Genomic DNA, 15050 nt, shown 5'->3' on the forward strand with positions numbered 1-15050 from the left:
AAGGGGAGGGGAGGAAGAAAGGAAGAAAAGGAAGGAAGGAGGAGAGGAAGAAAGGAAGAAAAGTAGAAAGGGAATGGAAGGAAGGAAGGAGAAAGGGGAGGGGAGGAAGGAAGGAAGAAAAGGAAGGAAGGAAGGAAGGAGAAAGGAATGGAAGGAAGGAAGGAGAAAGGGGAGGGGAGGAAGGAAGGAAGGAAGGAGAAAGGGGATGTGAGGAAGGAAGGAAGAAGAAAGGGGTGGAAGGAAGGAAGGAGAAAGGAGGAGAGGAAGAAAGGAAGAAAAGGAAGGAGAAAGGGGAGGAAGGAAGGAGAAAGGAGGAGAGGAAGAAAGGAAGAAAAGGAAGGAGAAAGGGGAGGAAGGAAGGAGAAAGGGGAGGGGAGGAAGAAAGGAAGAAAAGGAAGGAAGGAAGGAGAAAGGGAATGGAAGGAAGGAAGGAGAAAGGGGAAGGGAGGAAGGAAGGAAGAAAAGGAAGGAAGGAAGGAAGGAGAAAGGGAATGGAAGGAAGGAAGGAGAAGGGGGAGGAAGGAAGGAAGAAAAGGAAGGAAGGAAGGAGAAAGGGGATGGGAGGAAGGAAGGAAGAAGAAAGGGGTGGAAGGAAGGAGAAAGGAGGAGAGGAAGAAAGGAAGAAAAAGAAGGAGAAAGGGAATGGAAGGAGAAAGGGGAGGGAGGAAGGAGAAAGGAAGGGAGGAAGAAAGGAAGAAAAGGAAGGAGAAAGGGGAGGGAGGAAAAAAGGAAGAAAAGGAAGGAGAAAGGGGAGGGGAGGAAGAAAGGAAGAAAAGGAAGGAAGGAAGGAGAAAAGGGGTGGAAGGAAGGAAGGAGAAAGGAGGAGAGGAAGAAAGGAAGAAAAGGAGAAAGGGAATGGAAGGAAGGAAGGAGAAAGGGGAGGGGAGGAAGAAAGGAAGAAAAGGAAGGAAGGAAGGAGAAAGGGCGTGGGAGGAAGGAAGGAAGTAGTGGAGAATTTCTTGAAGTTTGGACAGAAAAAGTCCTCATTACATACTGCTGTGTCATGATGCTTCCAGTAATGATTTAGTCTATTAGTAACAAAATGACAGAGTTGGAAGGGACCTTGGAGGTCTTCTAGTCCAACCCCCTGCTTAGGCAGGAAACCCTATGCCATTTCAGACAAATGGCTGTCCAATCTTTTCTTTTAAAGTAGTGTGTCACAGGAAGCTGATACAGGTAGTCCTCGACTTACGAACCCAAGTGAGCCCAAAATTTCTGTTGCTAACCGAGACAGTTGTTAAGTCAGTTTTAACCCATTTTACGACCTTTCTTGCCTCGATTGTTAAGTGAATCAGTGCAGTTCTCAAGTTAGTAACACGGCTATGAAGTGAATCTGGCTTCCCCATTGACTTTGCTTGTCAGAAGGTTGCAAAAGGGGATCCCATGACCCCAGGACACTGCAGGCGTCATAAATGTGAGTCAGTTGCCAAGACTCTGGATTTTGATCATGTAGAACAAGGGTCTTCAAACTTGGCAAGTTTAATTCTTGTGGGCTTCAACTCCCAGAATTCCTTGAGCTAACATGACTGGAGGAGGAATTCTGGGAGTGGAAGTCCACAAGTCTTAAAGCTCTCAAGTCTGAAGACTACTGATGTAGAAGCTGCAACCATTGTAAATATGAAAAACAATTATAAGTCACTTTTTTTTCTGTGCCCTTTGTAACTTCAAATGGTCACTAAACGAACTGCCGTAAGTTGAGGACTACCTGTATATGCAATCTTCTTAACTTAAAGCCCTCTTCTTGGACTTCAGCACCAAGAATCCCCAGCCAGCATGCCCTGGAATTGAAAATCCAACACATTTGAAGGACACCTGTTTGTAGGCAGCTGGATTGACAAACCCAGTTCTATCCTCTTCAAAGTAGCAGTGATAATTATTTGTGGGGTTTTTTTTTTTTTGGTGTCCCAGCCTTCTTGGGAAGGGATGTTGTCATTCTGTTCCCTAATTTTTTTCACCTCCAAGTGTCCTCCGAGGCAACCTTGGTTGACAGACATGATATTCTTCCGATCAAAATCGGAATTCCGATTTTTTGGGGAATCGCCCCCCTTCCCCCCTTCTTCTCCTCCTTCCCTCCCCTCGGAGGCCCGAGTCAGGAGTTGCTACCGCTGGCGCGGCTCTGCGTGGCTCCAGTCCCGCGTTGCCTCAGGAAGGAAAGGCAAAAGGAAGAGCGCGGCGGCGCTTTGCAACGGCAGCAGCGGCTCCTGGTTTTGCCTTTCCCTTCCCGAGGCAACGCGGGACTGAGCCGCAGCGAGCCGCGCCGGCGGTAGCAACTCCTGACAGCCCCAGCCGGATACCTGAGCGGAGCCCGGGCGGTGCGAGCGGAGCCCGGGCGGTGCGAGCAGAGCTCGCTGAGCGGCAGGAAAAGGGAGCTGGCCAGCGATTTCTTGGCGCCCGATTTTTTTCAGAGGGAATATCATGCCTGGTTGATGACTTCATGAAATTGTTGAGCTTGACCAGTTTTCTGCTTATTTTCTCACAGCCATCCCTCGGTGCCTTCTTTCCCCATCCTGCCAGTTTAATTTCACAAAGTACAGAAAACATCTCCAGTCTCGTTGGAGTTTCCCAAAAGGCCATTGCTCTCCCAGCACCTTAAAAAGGGAAGAAGAAAAAAAAAAAAAGAAGAAGACTTAGAAAAGGATTTCTCCCTCCCCCCCCCCTCCTCCTGACCTTCCTTCCTCTCATGATGTCTGAATATTTTTGGTGATGTTTAGGATGCTTGTGATGAATTTCATGGGTTGGGGTTGACTCACACGCATTTTCCCGGCAAAGCCGCCTCCTCCGGAGATCTCCTCTGTCTATTTTTCTCCCCCCACCCTTTACAGTGATAAATAAGAGACATGTGTTGCAATGTCAAAATCGTTCTTTCTAGGAAACCAGGATGACTGCACACTAAGAACAGCACGAGGCCCAAATATGGCTTTTCGCCCATCCTCTATAAACTAAACATACCCCTCCGTCCCTTTATAAATCCATTCCACTGCCTGTCTCTCTCTCTTCTCATGCGCGTGCATATTCACGCTAACCCTGTGTTCCCTTTTGTCTTTGTGCGTGTGTGTGTCTCTCTTTCTCACTGGCTCCGGTCTTCAGTTCCTCCACCAATGACCTGTCCAACTTCGACCATGGTTTTTTAAGAAGAAGTCCTGACCAGAACAGTTCCAGGGGAAGCATGGAGAGTCTGGACCATCTGCCGTCGGGATACGCCCATCCTTCCTGCCATCTTTCGCCGGCCAAGTCCACCAGTAGCATCGACCAACTGGGTCACCTTCACAGCAAGCGAGATTCCGCTTACAGCTCTTTCTCCACCAGCTCCAGCACCCCGGAATATCAGCTGCCTCCCTTCTGCAAGGAGAGGTCCTATTCCATGGAGAACGTGCATTCCCGGGCCAGGGCGCAAGAAGGTGGCATGCGTCAAGCAGACATCAGGTACGTTAAGACGGTCTACAATGCCCAGAGAGGAGTTTCAGAGGAATACGAAGTGAAGTCTTCTGCTCTCGTCCCCAGCGGTGAGGCCCACCCTCAAGGCTACAGCGCCAGCAGGCCGCACGGCCACCACAAAGGTCCACAGGCGCGGAATTCATTGGACAACGAGAGCCAGTACGCAAAAGGGCCTCCCATGCCGCCCACCCGAAGTGATAGCTACGCAGCACTCAGGCACCATGACAGGCCCAGCTCTTGGTCTAGTCACGAACAAAGAAAGGCCTTGAGGACCCATTCTAAAAATGCTTGGCTTCTCCTAGGCCAGGGCACGCCGCCTACTGGACAGCTCTCGAAACCGGCATTCCTAGAAGGGCAGCTCCACACCGTCATGGAGAGGAGTCCAGAGGGCAGTCCCACCATGAAGCCCAAACAAGGTTACCCCCAAGCTACTCAACCAGGACAGCCATTGCTACCTACCGGCGTTTACCCCGTTCCTTCTCCCGAACCACATTTTGCTCAGGTTCCTCACCCTTCGGCGAACAACAGCGGGCTGGTGTACCCGGCACTTGCCAAAGAGAGCGGTCACACTCCGGCTCCGGCTTCTTTTCCTGCTTCCTACGAAAAGGCCATGTCCGGTAAGCCGCTTCCTGTCGTGGATGAGAACGGAAACCAGAGCATTCCAAGCAAGGCAACCGTCTTCTACCATCCTGAATGTGGACCTTCCGGAGCAGGGAAGAAAAAGATGGACAACGAGACTTCGAAAGTCGTCTTGTACAGGACCCATCCTCAAGCTTACCCAACCTCTCCAAGACAGGAGGACGAAGCAGAGCCCACCTATAATATAGCACAACCCAACATCCAAGAAAGTGCGAACGAGGCCCAGTACTTGAATCATGCCTTTCAGCCTTGGTCGTTTCACCTACGGGATGCGATGGCTGAGAGCAAAGCCTGCTGCCCGTCAAAGGCATACAGTTCGGAAGAACAACAAGCGGATCGGAATGCCAACCTACCAATAAATGAGTGCGATCCTACCGCACAAAACCAGTGGAATCCCAACAAGGCGAAGCAGTACCTGTTCTCTTCCTTGCAAAATATCCCAGAGAGTACTCAGCTTCAAAACCTCATGGATTTGAAGGAGATGCAATCAGGAAGGAATTGTCTGGGTGCCAAGTGGCATATTGTGAACTATGCCAACCAGGAAGAAAAGGATGTTAAAGAGCAGGTTCCAGAATATTGGCAGGACAGAGAATGGCATGCCACAGAAGATCACCGAGATGCCACTACTAGTGCTGATTATAGCCACGACACGGAACCAAATTTTGAAGAATCTTCCTCTCCGTTGCTCCCAAAGACCTCCGATTTCAGAGCTGACCAGTTCCGATCTTTCAGCAGCAACAGCTTTCAGCCCCCCTGGTCTGGGAAAAAGGAATCTAGAAAGACCCGATGTTCTGTGCTGGAGAAGGTCAGCAAGATAGAGCGACGGGAACAAGGCCATCAGCGTCCACAGAGCGCAAATAGCTTGAGCCAAAATTCAAAGAAGTCCGCCGTTGAAGATAGCCGACGTAGACATAACTCTCAAGAATATGGTCAATTGCTGGATGAACACGGCAGGCCGGCCAGCACAAATAACTCCGACCTGTACCCAAATGTACTCTACCTAAATGATAGAAGTACTAGCAAACCAGAAAAGTCCAACCGGTATTCTGCAGAGCAGCAGAGGGTAATCGCAGCGGCTTTGGTAGCACCGCCTGATCATCAGAGCACCTACCGCCACGGGTGCTCCAGCAAGGAGTCACACAAAAAGTCTGGGCAGCTACAAAGGAGCAGAAGTACGTTCCAATTGTTGGATGAAGCCGAGAGAGAGGTCTTACAGAAAGTCAGTGCCAAGGAACCGCACGGTTCGCAGCGAGATGCCCCTGTTAACAGGACCTACAGGAACAGCATTAAGGATGCCCAGTCGAAAGTCTTGAGGGCCACCTCGTTCAGACGCAAGGACCTCAACATTAGTCCTGCCTTTGGAAAGGAGGTTCAGAGAAGTACCCCAAGACCCGCTTCAGCCCACACCGGGATGAGGAGCACAACAGCTTCTCCGCATACCCCAAAGGAGAGGCATAGCATCACGCCGACGGAGATAAAGATGGATCCTACCAATAAAGACGCTCTCCCAGGACCTCTGCACGTGCACCGTATTGGGGGAAGGAAACGGCTGACTTCCGAGCAGAAAAAGAGGTCTTACTCTGAACCGGAGAAGATGAATGAAATAGGCGTCTCGGATAATGACCTCTCCCCGTCCTCGCTTCAGAAGAAGATGCTCCAGTTTGTCTTCCAAGAGAGCACCGTGGCTGACCGACGCAAGATCTTCGAGAAGGAGAACAAAGCTTGCTCCACCATCAATCTTTCCAGGCCGGAGCTGAAACAGCTGCAGCAAAACGCCCTGGCAGATTACATTAAGCGCAAAATTGGGAAGCGCCCCTCTTCGGCTTCCCAAGAAAGGGAAGGATCGCAGACCCCATGCCGGCAAACGAACGGCCAAGAGAGTCAGCCTTTGTCCCCAGCTTCTAGCATGAATTCTCTCCAAGACCAGAGCCTCTTTCATACTAGGGAGTCTCTAGAATGGGCCTCTAGAATGGGCCATGTTTATTCTCCGCTGCCCGGACTTCATGGTTGCTTTAATCCCGTTGAATTCGAGAGCAAGATGGCGGGCCACCCAAGTCATGGTGGCAGCAAAAGCTCCACGCCCAGTTGGCTAAAAGCAGATGGCCGCCCAGATCATAGAGTTAATCCAGAGCTTACAAAAAGCACTCAGACCGATCTTGACCTTTGCACCTCGCCGCACCCCGTCAATCAGGTCCTGGAGAAAAAGACGCGGCTGATCAAGAAGCCTGGGAAATCGGCTTCGGCAGAAGACTTGCTGGACAGGACAGAAAACCAGCCTATGACCATGCACGTCCGATCCAGGTCATCTCCCTCGTCAGATAAAATGTGCCAGGTACGTACAGGTATAGGAGAGATTTCCACAAGCTGCTCGTTGTTTCTTAATCTTGCGTCTTCTTATTTGCAAGGCGCCGAGGGGCGTTTTTCGAAGCTGCACTAAACCTTGAGACAATTTAAGAACATTTTTCATTCTGTCGACACATTAGCACCTAATTTTCTGCAGCCACATTTCTGTAAATTTGGGTGGTGGCAAGGTATTCCGCTCCCCCCCCCCGAGGTTTGATCATGGGTATACCTATAAAGGGAACGCGGTGACTCAGTGGCTAAGACACTGAGCTTGTTGATCGGTAAGGTCGGCAGTTCAGCGGTTCGAATCCCTAGCGCCGCGTAATGGAGTGAGCTCCCGTTACTTGTCCCAGCTTCTGCCAACCTAGCAGTTTGAAAGCACGTAAAAAATAGGAGCCACTTTGATTGGAAGGTAACAGCATTCTGTGCACCTTCGGCCTTGAGTCATGCTGGCCACATGACCACGGAGACGTCTTTGGACAGCGCTGGCTCTTATTCAGCTTTGTAACGGAGATGAGCACCGCCCCCTAGAGCCAGAAACTACTAGCACGTATGTGTAAGGGGAACCTTTACCTTTATACCTATAAAGATAGACTTACAAACCACAATGGAGCCCAAATTTCTGTTGCTAACCGAGGCAGTCGTTAAGTGAGTTCGTGTTAATGCCACAAAAGCATGGCTGCTGACAGTGTTGATAAAACGGTCGGGCATTCAGGAAAGAGGGACATGCAAATATAGATATGCAAATAGAAATTTGAAAAAGAGTTCACATGAACCTCCTAATACAGGTAGTCCTCGACTTACAACTGTTCATTTAGCGACTGCTCAAAGTTACAACGGCACTGAAAAAAGTGACTTAATGGCCGTTTTCCCACTCTTATGTCCATTGCAGCATCGCCATGGTCACATGTTCAAAATTCAGAAGCTTAGCAACTGGTTTGTGATGGCTGCATTATCCTGGCCTGATGTGATTCTCTTTTGCGGCCTTCTGATGAACAAACAATAGGGAAGCCAGGCTCACTTAATGATCACGTTGCTAACTTAACAACTGCAGTGATTCACTTAACAACGGTGGCAAGAAAGGGCAAAACTCACTTAACAACTGTTTTACTTAGCAACTGACATTTTTGGCTCCATTGTGGTTGTAAGTCGAGGATTACCGGTACAGCCACCAAAAAGTTGGACACAACTACATAGTTAAAAACAATAGCAAGGCCCCCTTGGGTTTCTTAATGGCCCTTTCCCCCGCCCCTCTCTGAAATCCAACCTTATTTCGTTTTTTTTAAAAGAGTAGAAAGAAGAGAAAGCCAAGCACAGATACAAATAAAAATGTTTATCTCAATTTTGATAATTTCTGGAAGACTTAATTTGAGTTGCAGTTCGTTTCCCACTGGCCCAGCTTGGACTGCCGTTATAAATATAAAGGCAGTCCAACATATATTTATTTTTTGCAAGCTCTCCTTAGGGAATGTAGTGTTCCGTGCAGCCTGGCTATAAATTATACAGCTGTGTCACCCAAGGAATTTGTTTAAAGAAGAGAGAAAATTGATAGCTGTGCAATCTCGCCAGCCGATCTGTCTTCGACCCGCATTCCTTCTCCTCTGATGCAGCTTCTCTTTTAGCCTGTCTCAGCCTGCATGCCTTATGGGTCTCCCATGTATAAATTTGGGGGAGCGTTGAAAGGGCCTCCCTCCCTCTCTCACCAGCTGCTGCCTTCCCCAGGGACAACGGAGGTAGGCGGTCTACAGCCGAAGTAATCTTTGGACCCAGTAAATTATGACCGGCTGGGATCCCTGTCTCTTCAAAAATATGTGATCTTTAGCATCTGGAGAAAAGCCAGTTTTGGGGGGTTTTCGGGGTTTTCCCAAGCTCTTTTTTTTTTCTTCCCTCCCTCTGAATTTTTCATACTTGGAAACCCCAACTCTAGCCAGGGTGCATCATTTAAATGCACAGAAAAATCGTACCCTGATATCTCGTGGATTGGGAACACCCATCCTATTCGATTTTGAATTCCTGCAGGGTGACCCCATTTATTGTATCATGTGAGCCATAGCTTATGACCAGGGGTTGAAGTTCTCCCGGTGTGACAACCAGTTCGCTATTGCAATTATTTACCTTCAGGGAAGGTACTCAGGGAAGTAACATTGGCTGAAGGGCGGCAGAGCAGATCACCTGAGCAGATATAGGTATAGAGTACAGCAGAGGGGTGGACGGGTAAGCCCACATGATTGTCGGATCGAACCAGTTTGGAGCTAGCTGGTCATCGCAGCTAGGAGTTCACCCGAACTGGTCTGAACTGGGGGAATCCCACCAGGGGTGCGATTCTACCAGTCCGGCCTGGTTCTGGCGTACCGGTAGCGCTAAAGATTAGCTGGCAGAGAACCAGTTTGCTCCGAGCCTTTCCGACGGCCTGCAGTTGGGCCCTCCTGCCCGCCCTGCTCCTAGGTCCTTTTTAACTTCTCAGCTGTTTGCGCAGCAGAGCGAATCGCTGTGCTAAACAGCCGTGAGAGGCGCATTAGGTTAGTTTTTACCATTTTATAATGCGTGCGCAAAGCACGTGTTTGGCACACGTGCATGCACGATCGCGCGAGTCACGCAATCCCACCCCTGCAGCCACGCCCACCAAGCCACGCCCACAGAACCGGTGGTGGGAACTTTTGAATCCCACCCCTGCTTACAACTTTTGCGTGAGCTCTCCCCCACGGATTATGAATGATTCAACTCACCGACGGGATAGGACAGTGCAGGGTAGTCCTCGCCTCACGGCTACAATTGGCCCCCAAATTTTCTGTCGCTAAGTGAATTCGGCTCCATTTGACAACCTCTCTCGCCACCATTGTTGAGTGAATCGCTGCAGTTGTTAAATGATAGTAACCTGGTTGTTAAGTGAATCAGGTTGACTTTGCGTGTCAGAAGGTTGCAAAAGGGGATCACCTGACCCCGGGACACTGCAAAACCATCAAAAAATATGTGCCCGTGGCCAAGCCTCTGAATTTTGATCACGTGACCATCACGGGGATGTCGCAATGGTCTCACGCTTTTCTTCAGTGCCATCGTAACTTCAGTCACTAAATGAACGGTTGTAAGGATTACTTTCAATAATGAAGACAGCACCAAGCGTCTGGATTTTGGGCACCTGAATGTGGAGGCGCTACAAAGGTTGTAAGTGGGGAAAACAGTCGTAAGTCATTTTTCCAGGATCGTAACTTCGAACAATCATTAAATCAACTGTTGTAAATCAAGGATTATCCACCCATTTTGTATCATGGTGTTCATTGGGGTGCTTTGTTTTCCATAGCAGACAGAGACAGAGAGACAGAGAGAGAGAGAGACACACAGAGAGAAGAGAGAGAGGCAGAGAGAGAGAGAAAAAGACAGACAGAGAGAGAGACAGAGAGGAGAGAGAGAGAGAGAGAGAGACAGAGAGGAGAGGGAGGCAGAGAGAGACAAAGACAGAGAGACATACAGAGAGTCAGAGAGAGACAGTCAGAGAGACACAGAGGAGAGAGAGGCAGAGAAAGAGACACACACAGAGAGAGAAGAGAGAGAGGCAGAGAGAGAAAGACAGACAGAGAGAGAAAGAGAGAGAGAGACAAGATCCCTATTATTAGGGATCAACTGTCATCCTGATCTATCCAGATCTATAAAAATCCAGATCTAACCCACATCACCTTTTGTTCTTTTTTGTGTGTGTAACATTTTTTATTTTATATTTATCACCTTTTATTCTGAAGATCAGATAGCAAGCTAGAGAATTCAAAGAAGATTGAAATAGATTAAGAAAATTATCTAGTTTCTCGTAAGGCAGCTTTCTAAGTGCTCATTTGCTTGAATCCCTTCTAATGCAGGCCTGTTCCTTGGCAGCTCATATTTAGCTCATCATACAGCTTTTATCTGCACTTAACCAAGCGGCACCATGATATACATATACGGGATGAAGAGGAGCTACAGCTTTATCAGCTAAAACTCCTGTTTTCTTCTGGATTACGCAGTGCAGTTTTATTAGCAACAATCGTTGGAAGAGTCTCTTTAAGATTGTAATTGGGCAAGTCATTATACCGTTGGAAAATAGAGGTAGTCCTTGACTTATAACAGTTCGTGTAGTGACCTCTTATGATGGCGCTGAAAAAAAGCAACGTATGACTGTTTTTCACACTTACGACCGTTGCAACATCCCCATGGTCATGTGATCAAAATTCAGGTTCACGTTTATGATGGTTGCAGGATCCCAGGGTCACGTGATCCACTTTTGCGACCTCCTGTCAACGGGGAGGCCAGATTCACTTAACAACCAGGTTACTAATTTAACCACGGAAGTGATTCACCCGAAACAACGGTGGCAAGGAAGGTCTTAAAATGGGGCAAAACCCACTTAAGAAATGTCTCACTTAGTAACAGAGATCTTGGGCTCAGTTGTGGTCATACACCGAACACTGCCTGTAATAGACCAAAATCATTACAGGAAACCCTTAAAACAGTCGACCATATAAGAAATAACCAACTGCAGCTTCCATGTTTCACTGGTACAGGGACAATAACGCATTACAGATGGTACTTGACTTAAAACTACAACCATTTGCAACAATTTAGCCCAAAATTTCTATTGCTTTTTTGGGGGGAGGGGGGGGAGTTTTTTATTTTTAAATATACATCAATATCATTGCATAGACAGTGTGGCATCTGAGTGTCAATCATTTTGATACAAAAATAATGTTAATACAAGTGAAAATCACTGCATTAATCAGAACGCGCATGGTTCTAATGCATATTTGTATCAGCACATAGTCCTTCATTTTTTCAATTATTCAATATTTGCTACATCCTTCTAATAGGAATAGCATTGTTCTCGGGCGTACCTGGTAGCATCCTTTTTCAAAATCCAATCTTAACCTCTTCGCATTCATTTTAAATGTGTTATGCAAAAATATGTATAATAATATTTCCCCCCATTTCGAAATTTCTATTGTTAAGCAACAGACGTACAACTACTCGTTTAGTGTTGGTTCCAATTTACAACAGCACTGAAAAAAAAGTGACTTACGACCGCTTTTCGTACGATCATTGAAAGCGTTTCCCTCCCGTCACGCGATTGGAATTCAGACGCTCGGCCACTGACTCATATTTACGACGGTTGCAATGTCCCTGAGTCATGGAGTCCCCCTCTTGCGACCTTCTGACAAGCAGAATTGGTGGGGAAGCCAGATTCACTTAACCTTGTTACTGACTTAACAACTGTAGTGATTGACTTAACAACTGTGCGAAGAAAAGATGCAAAACGGGGCAAAACCCACTTAACCAACTGTCTTGCTTAGCCACAGAAATGTTGGGCTCATTTGTGGTCGTAAGTCGAGGCCTACCTGGAAATGCAGCTGTGTTGCCGAGTGCTCATTGTGCGGTCATTTGCCAGTGAGGTCATAACCTCAAGTTATAAAATGAGGACTACCTCGCTTAATTTATACCTATTATAAGAGCCATGGTGGCGCATTGGTTAGGGTGCAGTACTGCAGGCTACTTCTGCTGACTGCCGGCTACCTGCAATTTGGCTGTTCGATCCTGACCAGCTCCAGGTTGACTCAGCCTTCCCTCCTTCCGAGGTGGGTAAAATGAGGACCCAGTTTATTGGGGGCAATAGGCTGACTTTGTAAACCGCTTAGACAGGGACTGTAAAGCACTGTGAAGCGGTATATAAGTCAAGGCCTACCTGGAAATGCAGCTGTGTTGCTGAGTGCTCATTTTGCTGTCATATTCCAGTGAGGTCATAACCTCAAGTTGTAAAGCGAGGACAACCTTGCTTAATTTATATCTATTATGAGAGCTGCAGTGGCACAGTGGTCAGAGTGCAGTACTGCAGGCTACTTCTGCTGACTGCCGGCTACCTGTAATTTGGCAGTTCGAATCTCACCAGGCTCAAGGTTGACTCAGCCTTCCCTCCTTGCGAGGTGGGTAAAATGAGGGCCCAGATTGTTGGGGGCAAGAGGCTGACTCTGTAAACCGCTTAGAGAGAGCTGTATAAGTCTAAGCACTATTATTTGATAAGGAAGGAAGGAAGGAAGCAAGCCATTGCAGCACAGTGGTTAAAATGCAATATTGCAGACTGACTGTGTCCACTGCCAGCAGTTCGATCCTGGACGGCTCAAGGTTGACTCAGCCAGCCATCCATCCTTCCGAGGTCGGTAAAATGAGGACCCAGATTGTTGGGGGCAATAGGCTGACTCTGTAAATGGCCTAGAGAGGGCTGGAAAGCACTGTGAAGTGGTACATAAGTCTTAAGTGCTATTGCTATGCAATCTAATACCCATTGTCCTTGTCTGCTAAGCCATCCCTGGGGCCTGACATTCCCAATAGCATCCCAATTAAACAATCTTATTTCGCTTTTAAGATAGTTAGGAGAATTAATCCCCCTCGGGGGCGGGGTTCGCATCCTAGCCAGCAACTTTATTCCTTGCGTTCTCAGATCTAGACTGCCGGATGCAGGTCATTATATACTTGCAAGAGGCTCACTCAAAACCACAGGCTTTTCTTAAGCCAGCAATAAAGCAATTGCATGAAATAAAGATCTAATCTAATCTCACCCGGATCCTAAATATTTCAACGGGCTTCTTTTTGCCTTTCGTCATTCTCAAAACGAGCAAGGAAAAAAAGATGGTTTTTTTCTTTTTTGAGAGTCTAACAAAAGTCGCCCAAGACCAAGAAAGAGGACGAGCCAATTGCTGGATGTGTATCTGTTATTTCCAGGTTTTCCAGCAGAAGTTTTAGGCTTTTAATATTTTACATGGCAGGCAGAAATGCGTCAGGGAAGATGATATGCGGATGCAGTGATAGATTTTTTTGCCCCCCCAAAAAAATGGATAATTAGCAAGCATAGGAGACAAAAACAGAAGCAGAGACCGGTCCTTTTTAAGTCTGTGAGCACAGAGGCAATTCAGTTAACCTGCCCTTCCAAAACATTTTTCTTCTTCTTCCTTCTGTCCACTTGAGCGCAAGTAGTCCTCAACTTTACGACTACAACTGAGCCCACAATTTCCATGTCACATGTTCAAAATTCAGGCACCTGACTTGGGAAGGTTGCAAATGACAATCACATCACCCCAGGGAAGTTGGAACTGTTGCTAAACATGCCAGTTGTCAACATGTGCAAATATTGATCATGTGACTTTGGGGATGCTGCAATGATCATAAGCACAAGGACTGGTCATAAGCAGAGGTAGGTATTCAGCAGGTTCCGACCGGTTCTGGAGAACCGGTAGCGGACATTTTGAGTAGTTCAGAGAACCGGCCAATCCCACCTCTGACTGGCCCCGCCCCCATCCATTCTCTGCCTCCCGAGTCCCAGCTGATTGGCTGGGTCTGCTTTGGTTGCCCTGCACAGGAGAACAGAGCTGGAAAGCAGGTGAGTGGGGTGGGGAGGGAATGGAGATTTTGTAGTATCATTCCCCTGCAACGCCCACCAAGTCACACCCACAGAACCGGTAATAAAAAATTTAGAATCCCACCACTGGTCGTAAGTCACTGACTTCAGTTCTGTTGTAACTTCGAATGGTTGCCAAATGAACGGTTGTTGTGAGGAAAGGAAAAAAGAAACCTTGCCCTTTAAGGAATAGGCAACACAACTCCTAACAGTTGTAAGTCGAGGACTACCCATAAAGCAGTCATCGTGCTTGACTTACGATCACAATTGAGTCAAAAAGGTGTGTTGTTAAGTGAGAAATATGTTTAAATGAGTTTTGCCCCGTTTTACGGCTTTTCTTGGGTGGGGAGGGGGATGCCGGTGGCCTGACAGCCACATTTGTTAAGTGAATCACTGAAGTTGTTAAATTAGGAACATGGTTGTTAAGTGAAACTGGTTTCCCCCCTTAACTTGGCTTGTCAGAAGGTCGCAAAAGGCGATCATGGGACACTGCAACCGTCATAAATACGAACCCGTTGTCAAGCATCCAAATGTAAATCACGTGACCACAAGGAAGCTGCAATTGGTCATAAGTGTGAAAACTGGTCATAAGTCACTTTTTTCAGTGCCGTTGTAACTTTGAATGGTTAGTAAACAAACTGTTGTTAAGTTGAGGACTATCTGTATTAGCGTGGGTACCCAAACATTATTTGCTGAAGTTGTCTTTTACAAAATAATGTGGCTTTTTAATTTGCTTTTAACTTCCTATCTCTTCTCCTTAAGGATTTCCAGGTTGAAGACGGTAATCAAATCTCTCATTTTATGAAAGATCCTTTCTACGTACTGGGTGCTACAAGCAGGTAAGCATGTTTGTGTGGGGGTTTGTGTATGTGTTTGTTTTTGCGGGCATGTTAAATGCCTAGAAATGTTGATTGCAAAATCGACAGCCGTAAAAATCACCAAGCTTGCTCCATAGGTCATCATTTTCTTCAGCCAAAGAGCTCCGTGCAATTCCAAAGACTCGTCACCCAAATTGGGCTAGTTTTAATTATTCATAGATTGCTTCCTCAAACATGGTGGGCTTTGCAGTCAGAGCAAGAGAGGAGGGAAGCTAGAAACGACAGCCTAACAATGCAGAGGAAGGAGGGAGGGAGGGAGGGAGGGAGGGAGGGAGGAAGGAAGGAAGGAAGGAAGGAAGGAAGGAAGGAAGGAAGGAAGGAAGGAAGGAAGGAGGAGGGAGGGAGGA

The 15050-nt window shown here is 47.4% G+C and overlaps 1 protein-coding gene across 3 annotated transcripts in view; it reads left to right on the forward strand.

The window, feature by feature from the left end:
* The window catches only part of SHROOM3 (shroom family member 3), a 178205-nt gene that overhangs the window by 145581 nt on the left and 17574 nt on the right, over window positions 1-15050 (forward strand). For all 3 annotated transcript variants that reach the window (XM_087962741.1, XM_087962742.1, XM_087962739.1), the window contains exons 4-5: window positions 3088-6406; window positions 14588-14664. In XM_087962741.1, the coding sequence (XP_087818867.1) occupies window positions 3088-6406; window positions 14588-14664 (3396 nt within the window). The remainder of the gene's footprint in view (window positions 1-3087; window positions 6407-14587; window positions 14665-15050) is intronic.

This window comes from Notechis scutatus, chromosome 4 (genome assembly GCF_049901735.1).
Source record: "Notechis scutatus isolate UNSWTSFEM ecotype Mainland chromosome 4, rNotScu1.2, whole genome shotgun sequence".
NCBI classification, from domain to species: Eukaryota; Metazoa; Chordata; class Lepidosauria; order Squamata; family Elapidae; genus Notechis; species Notechis scutatus.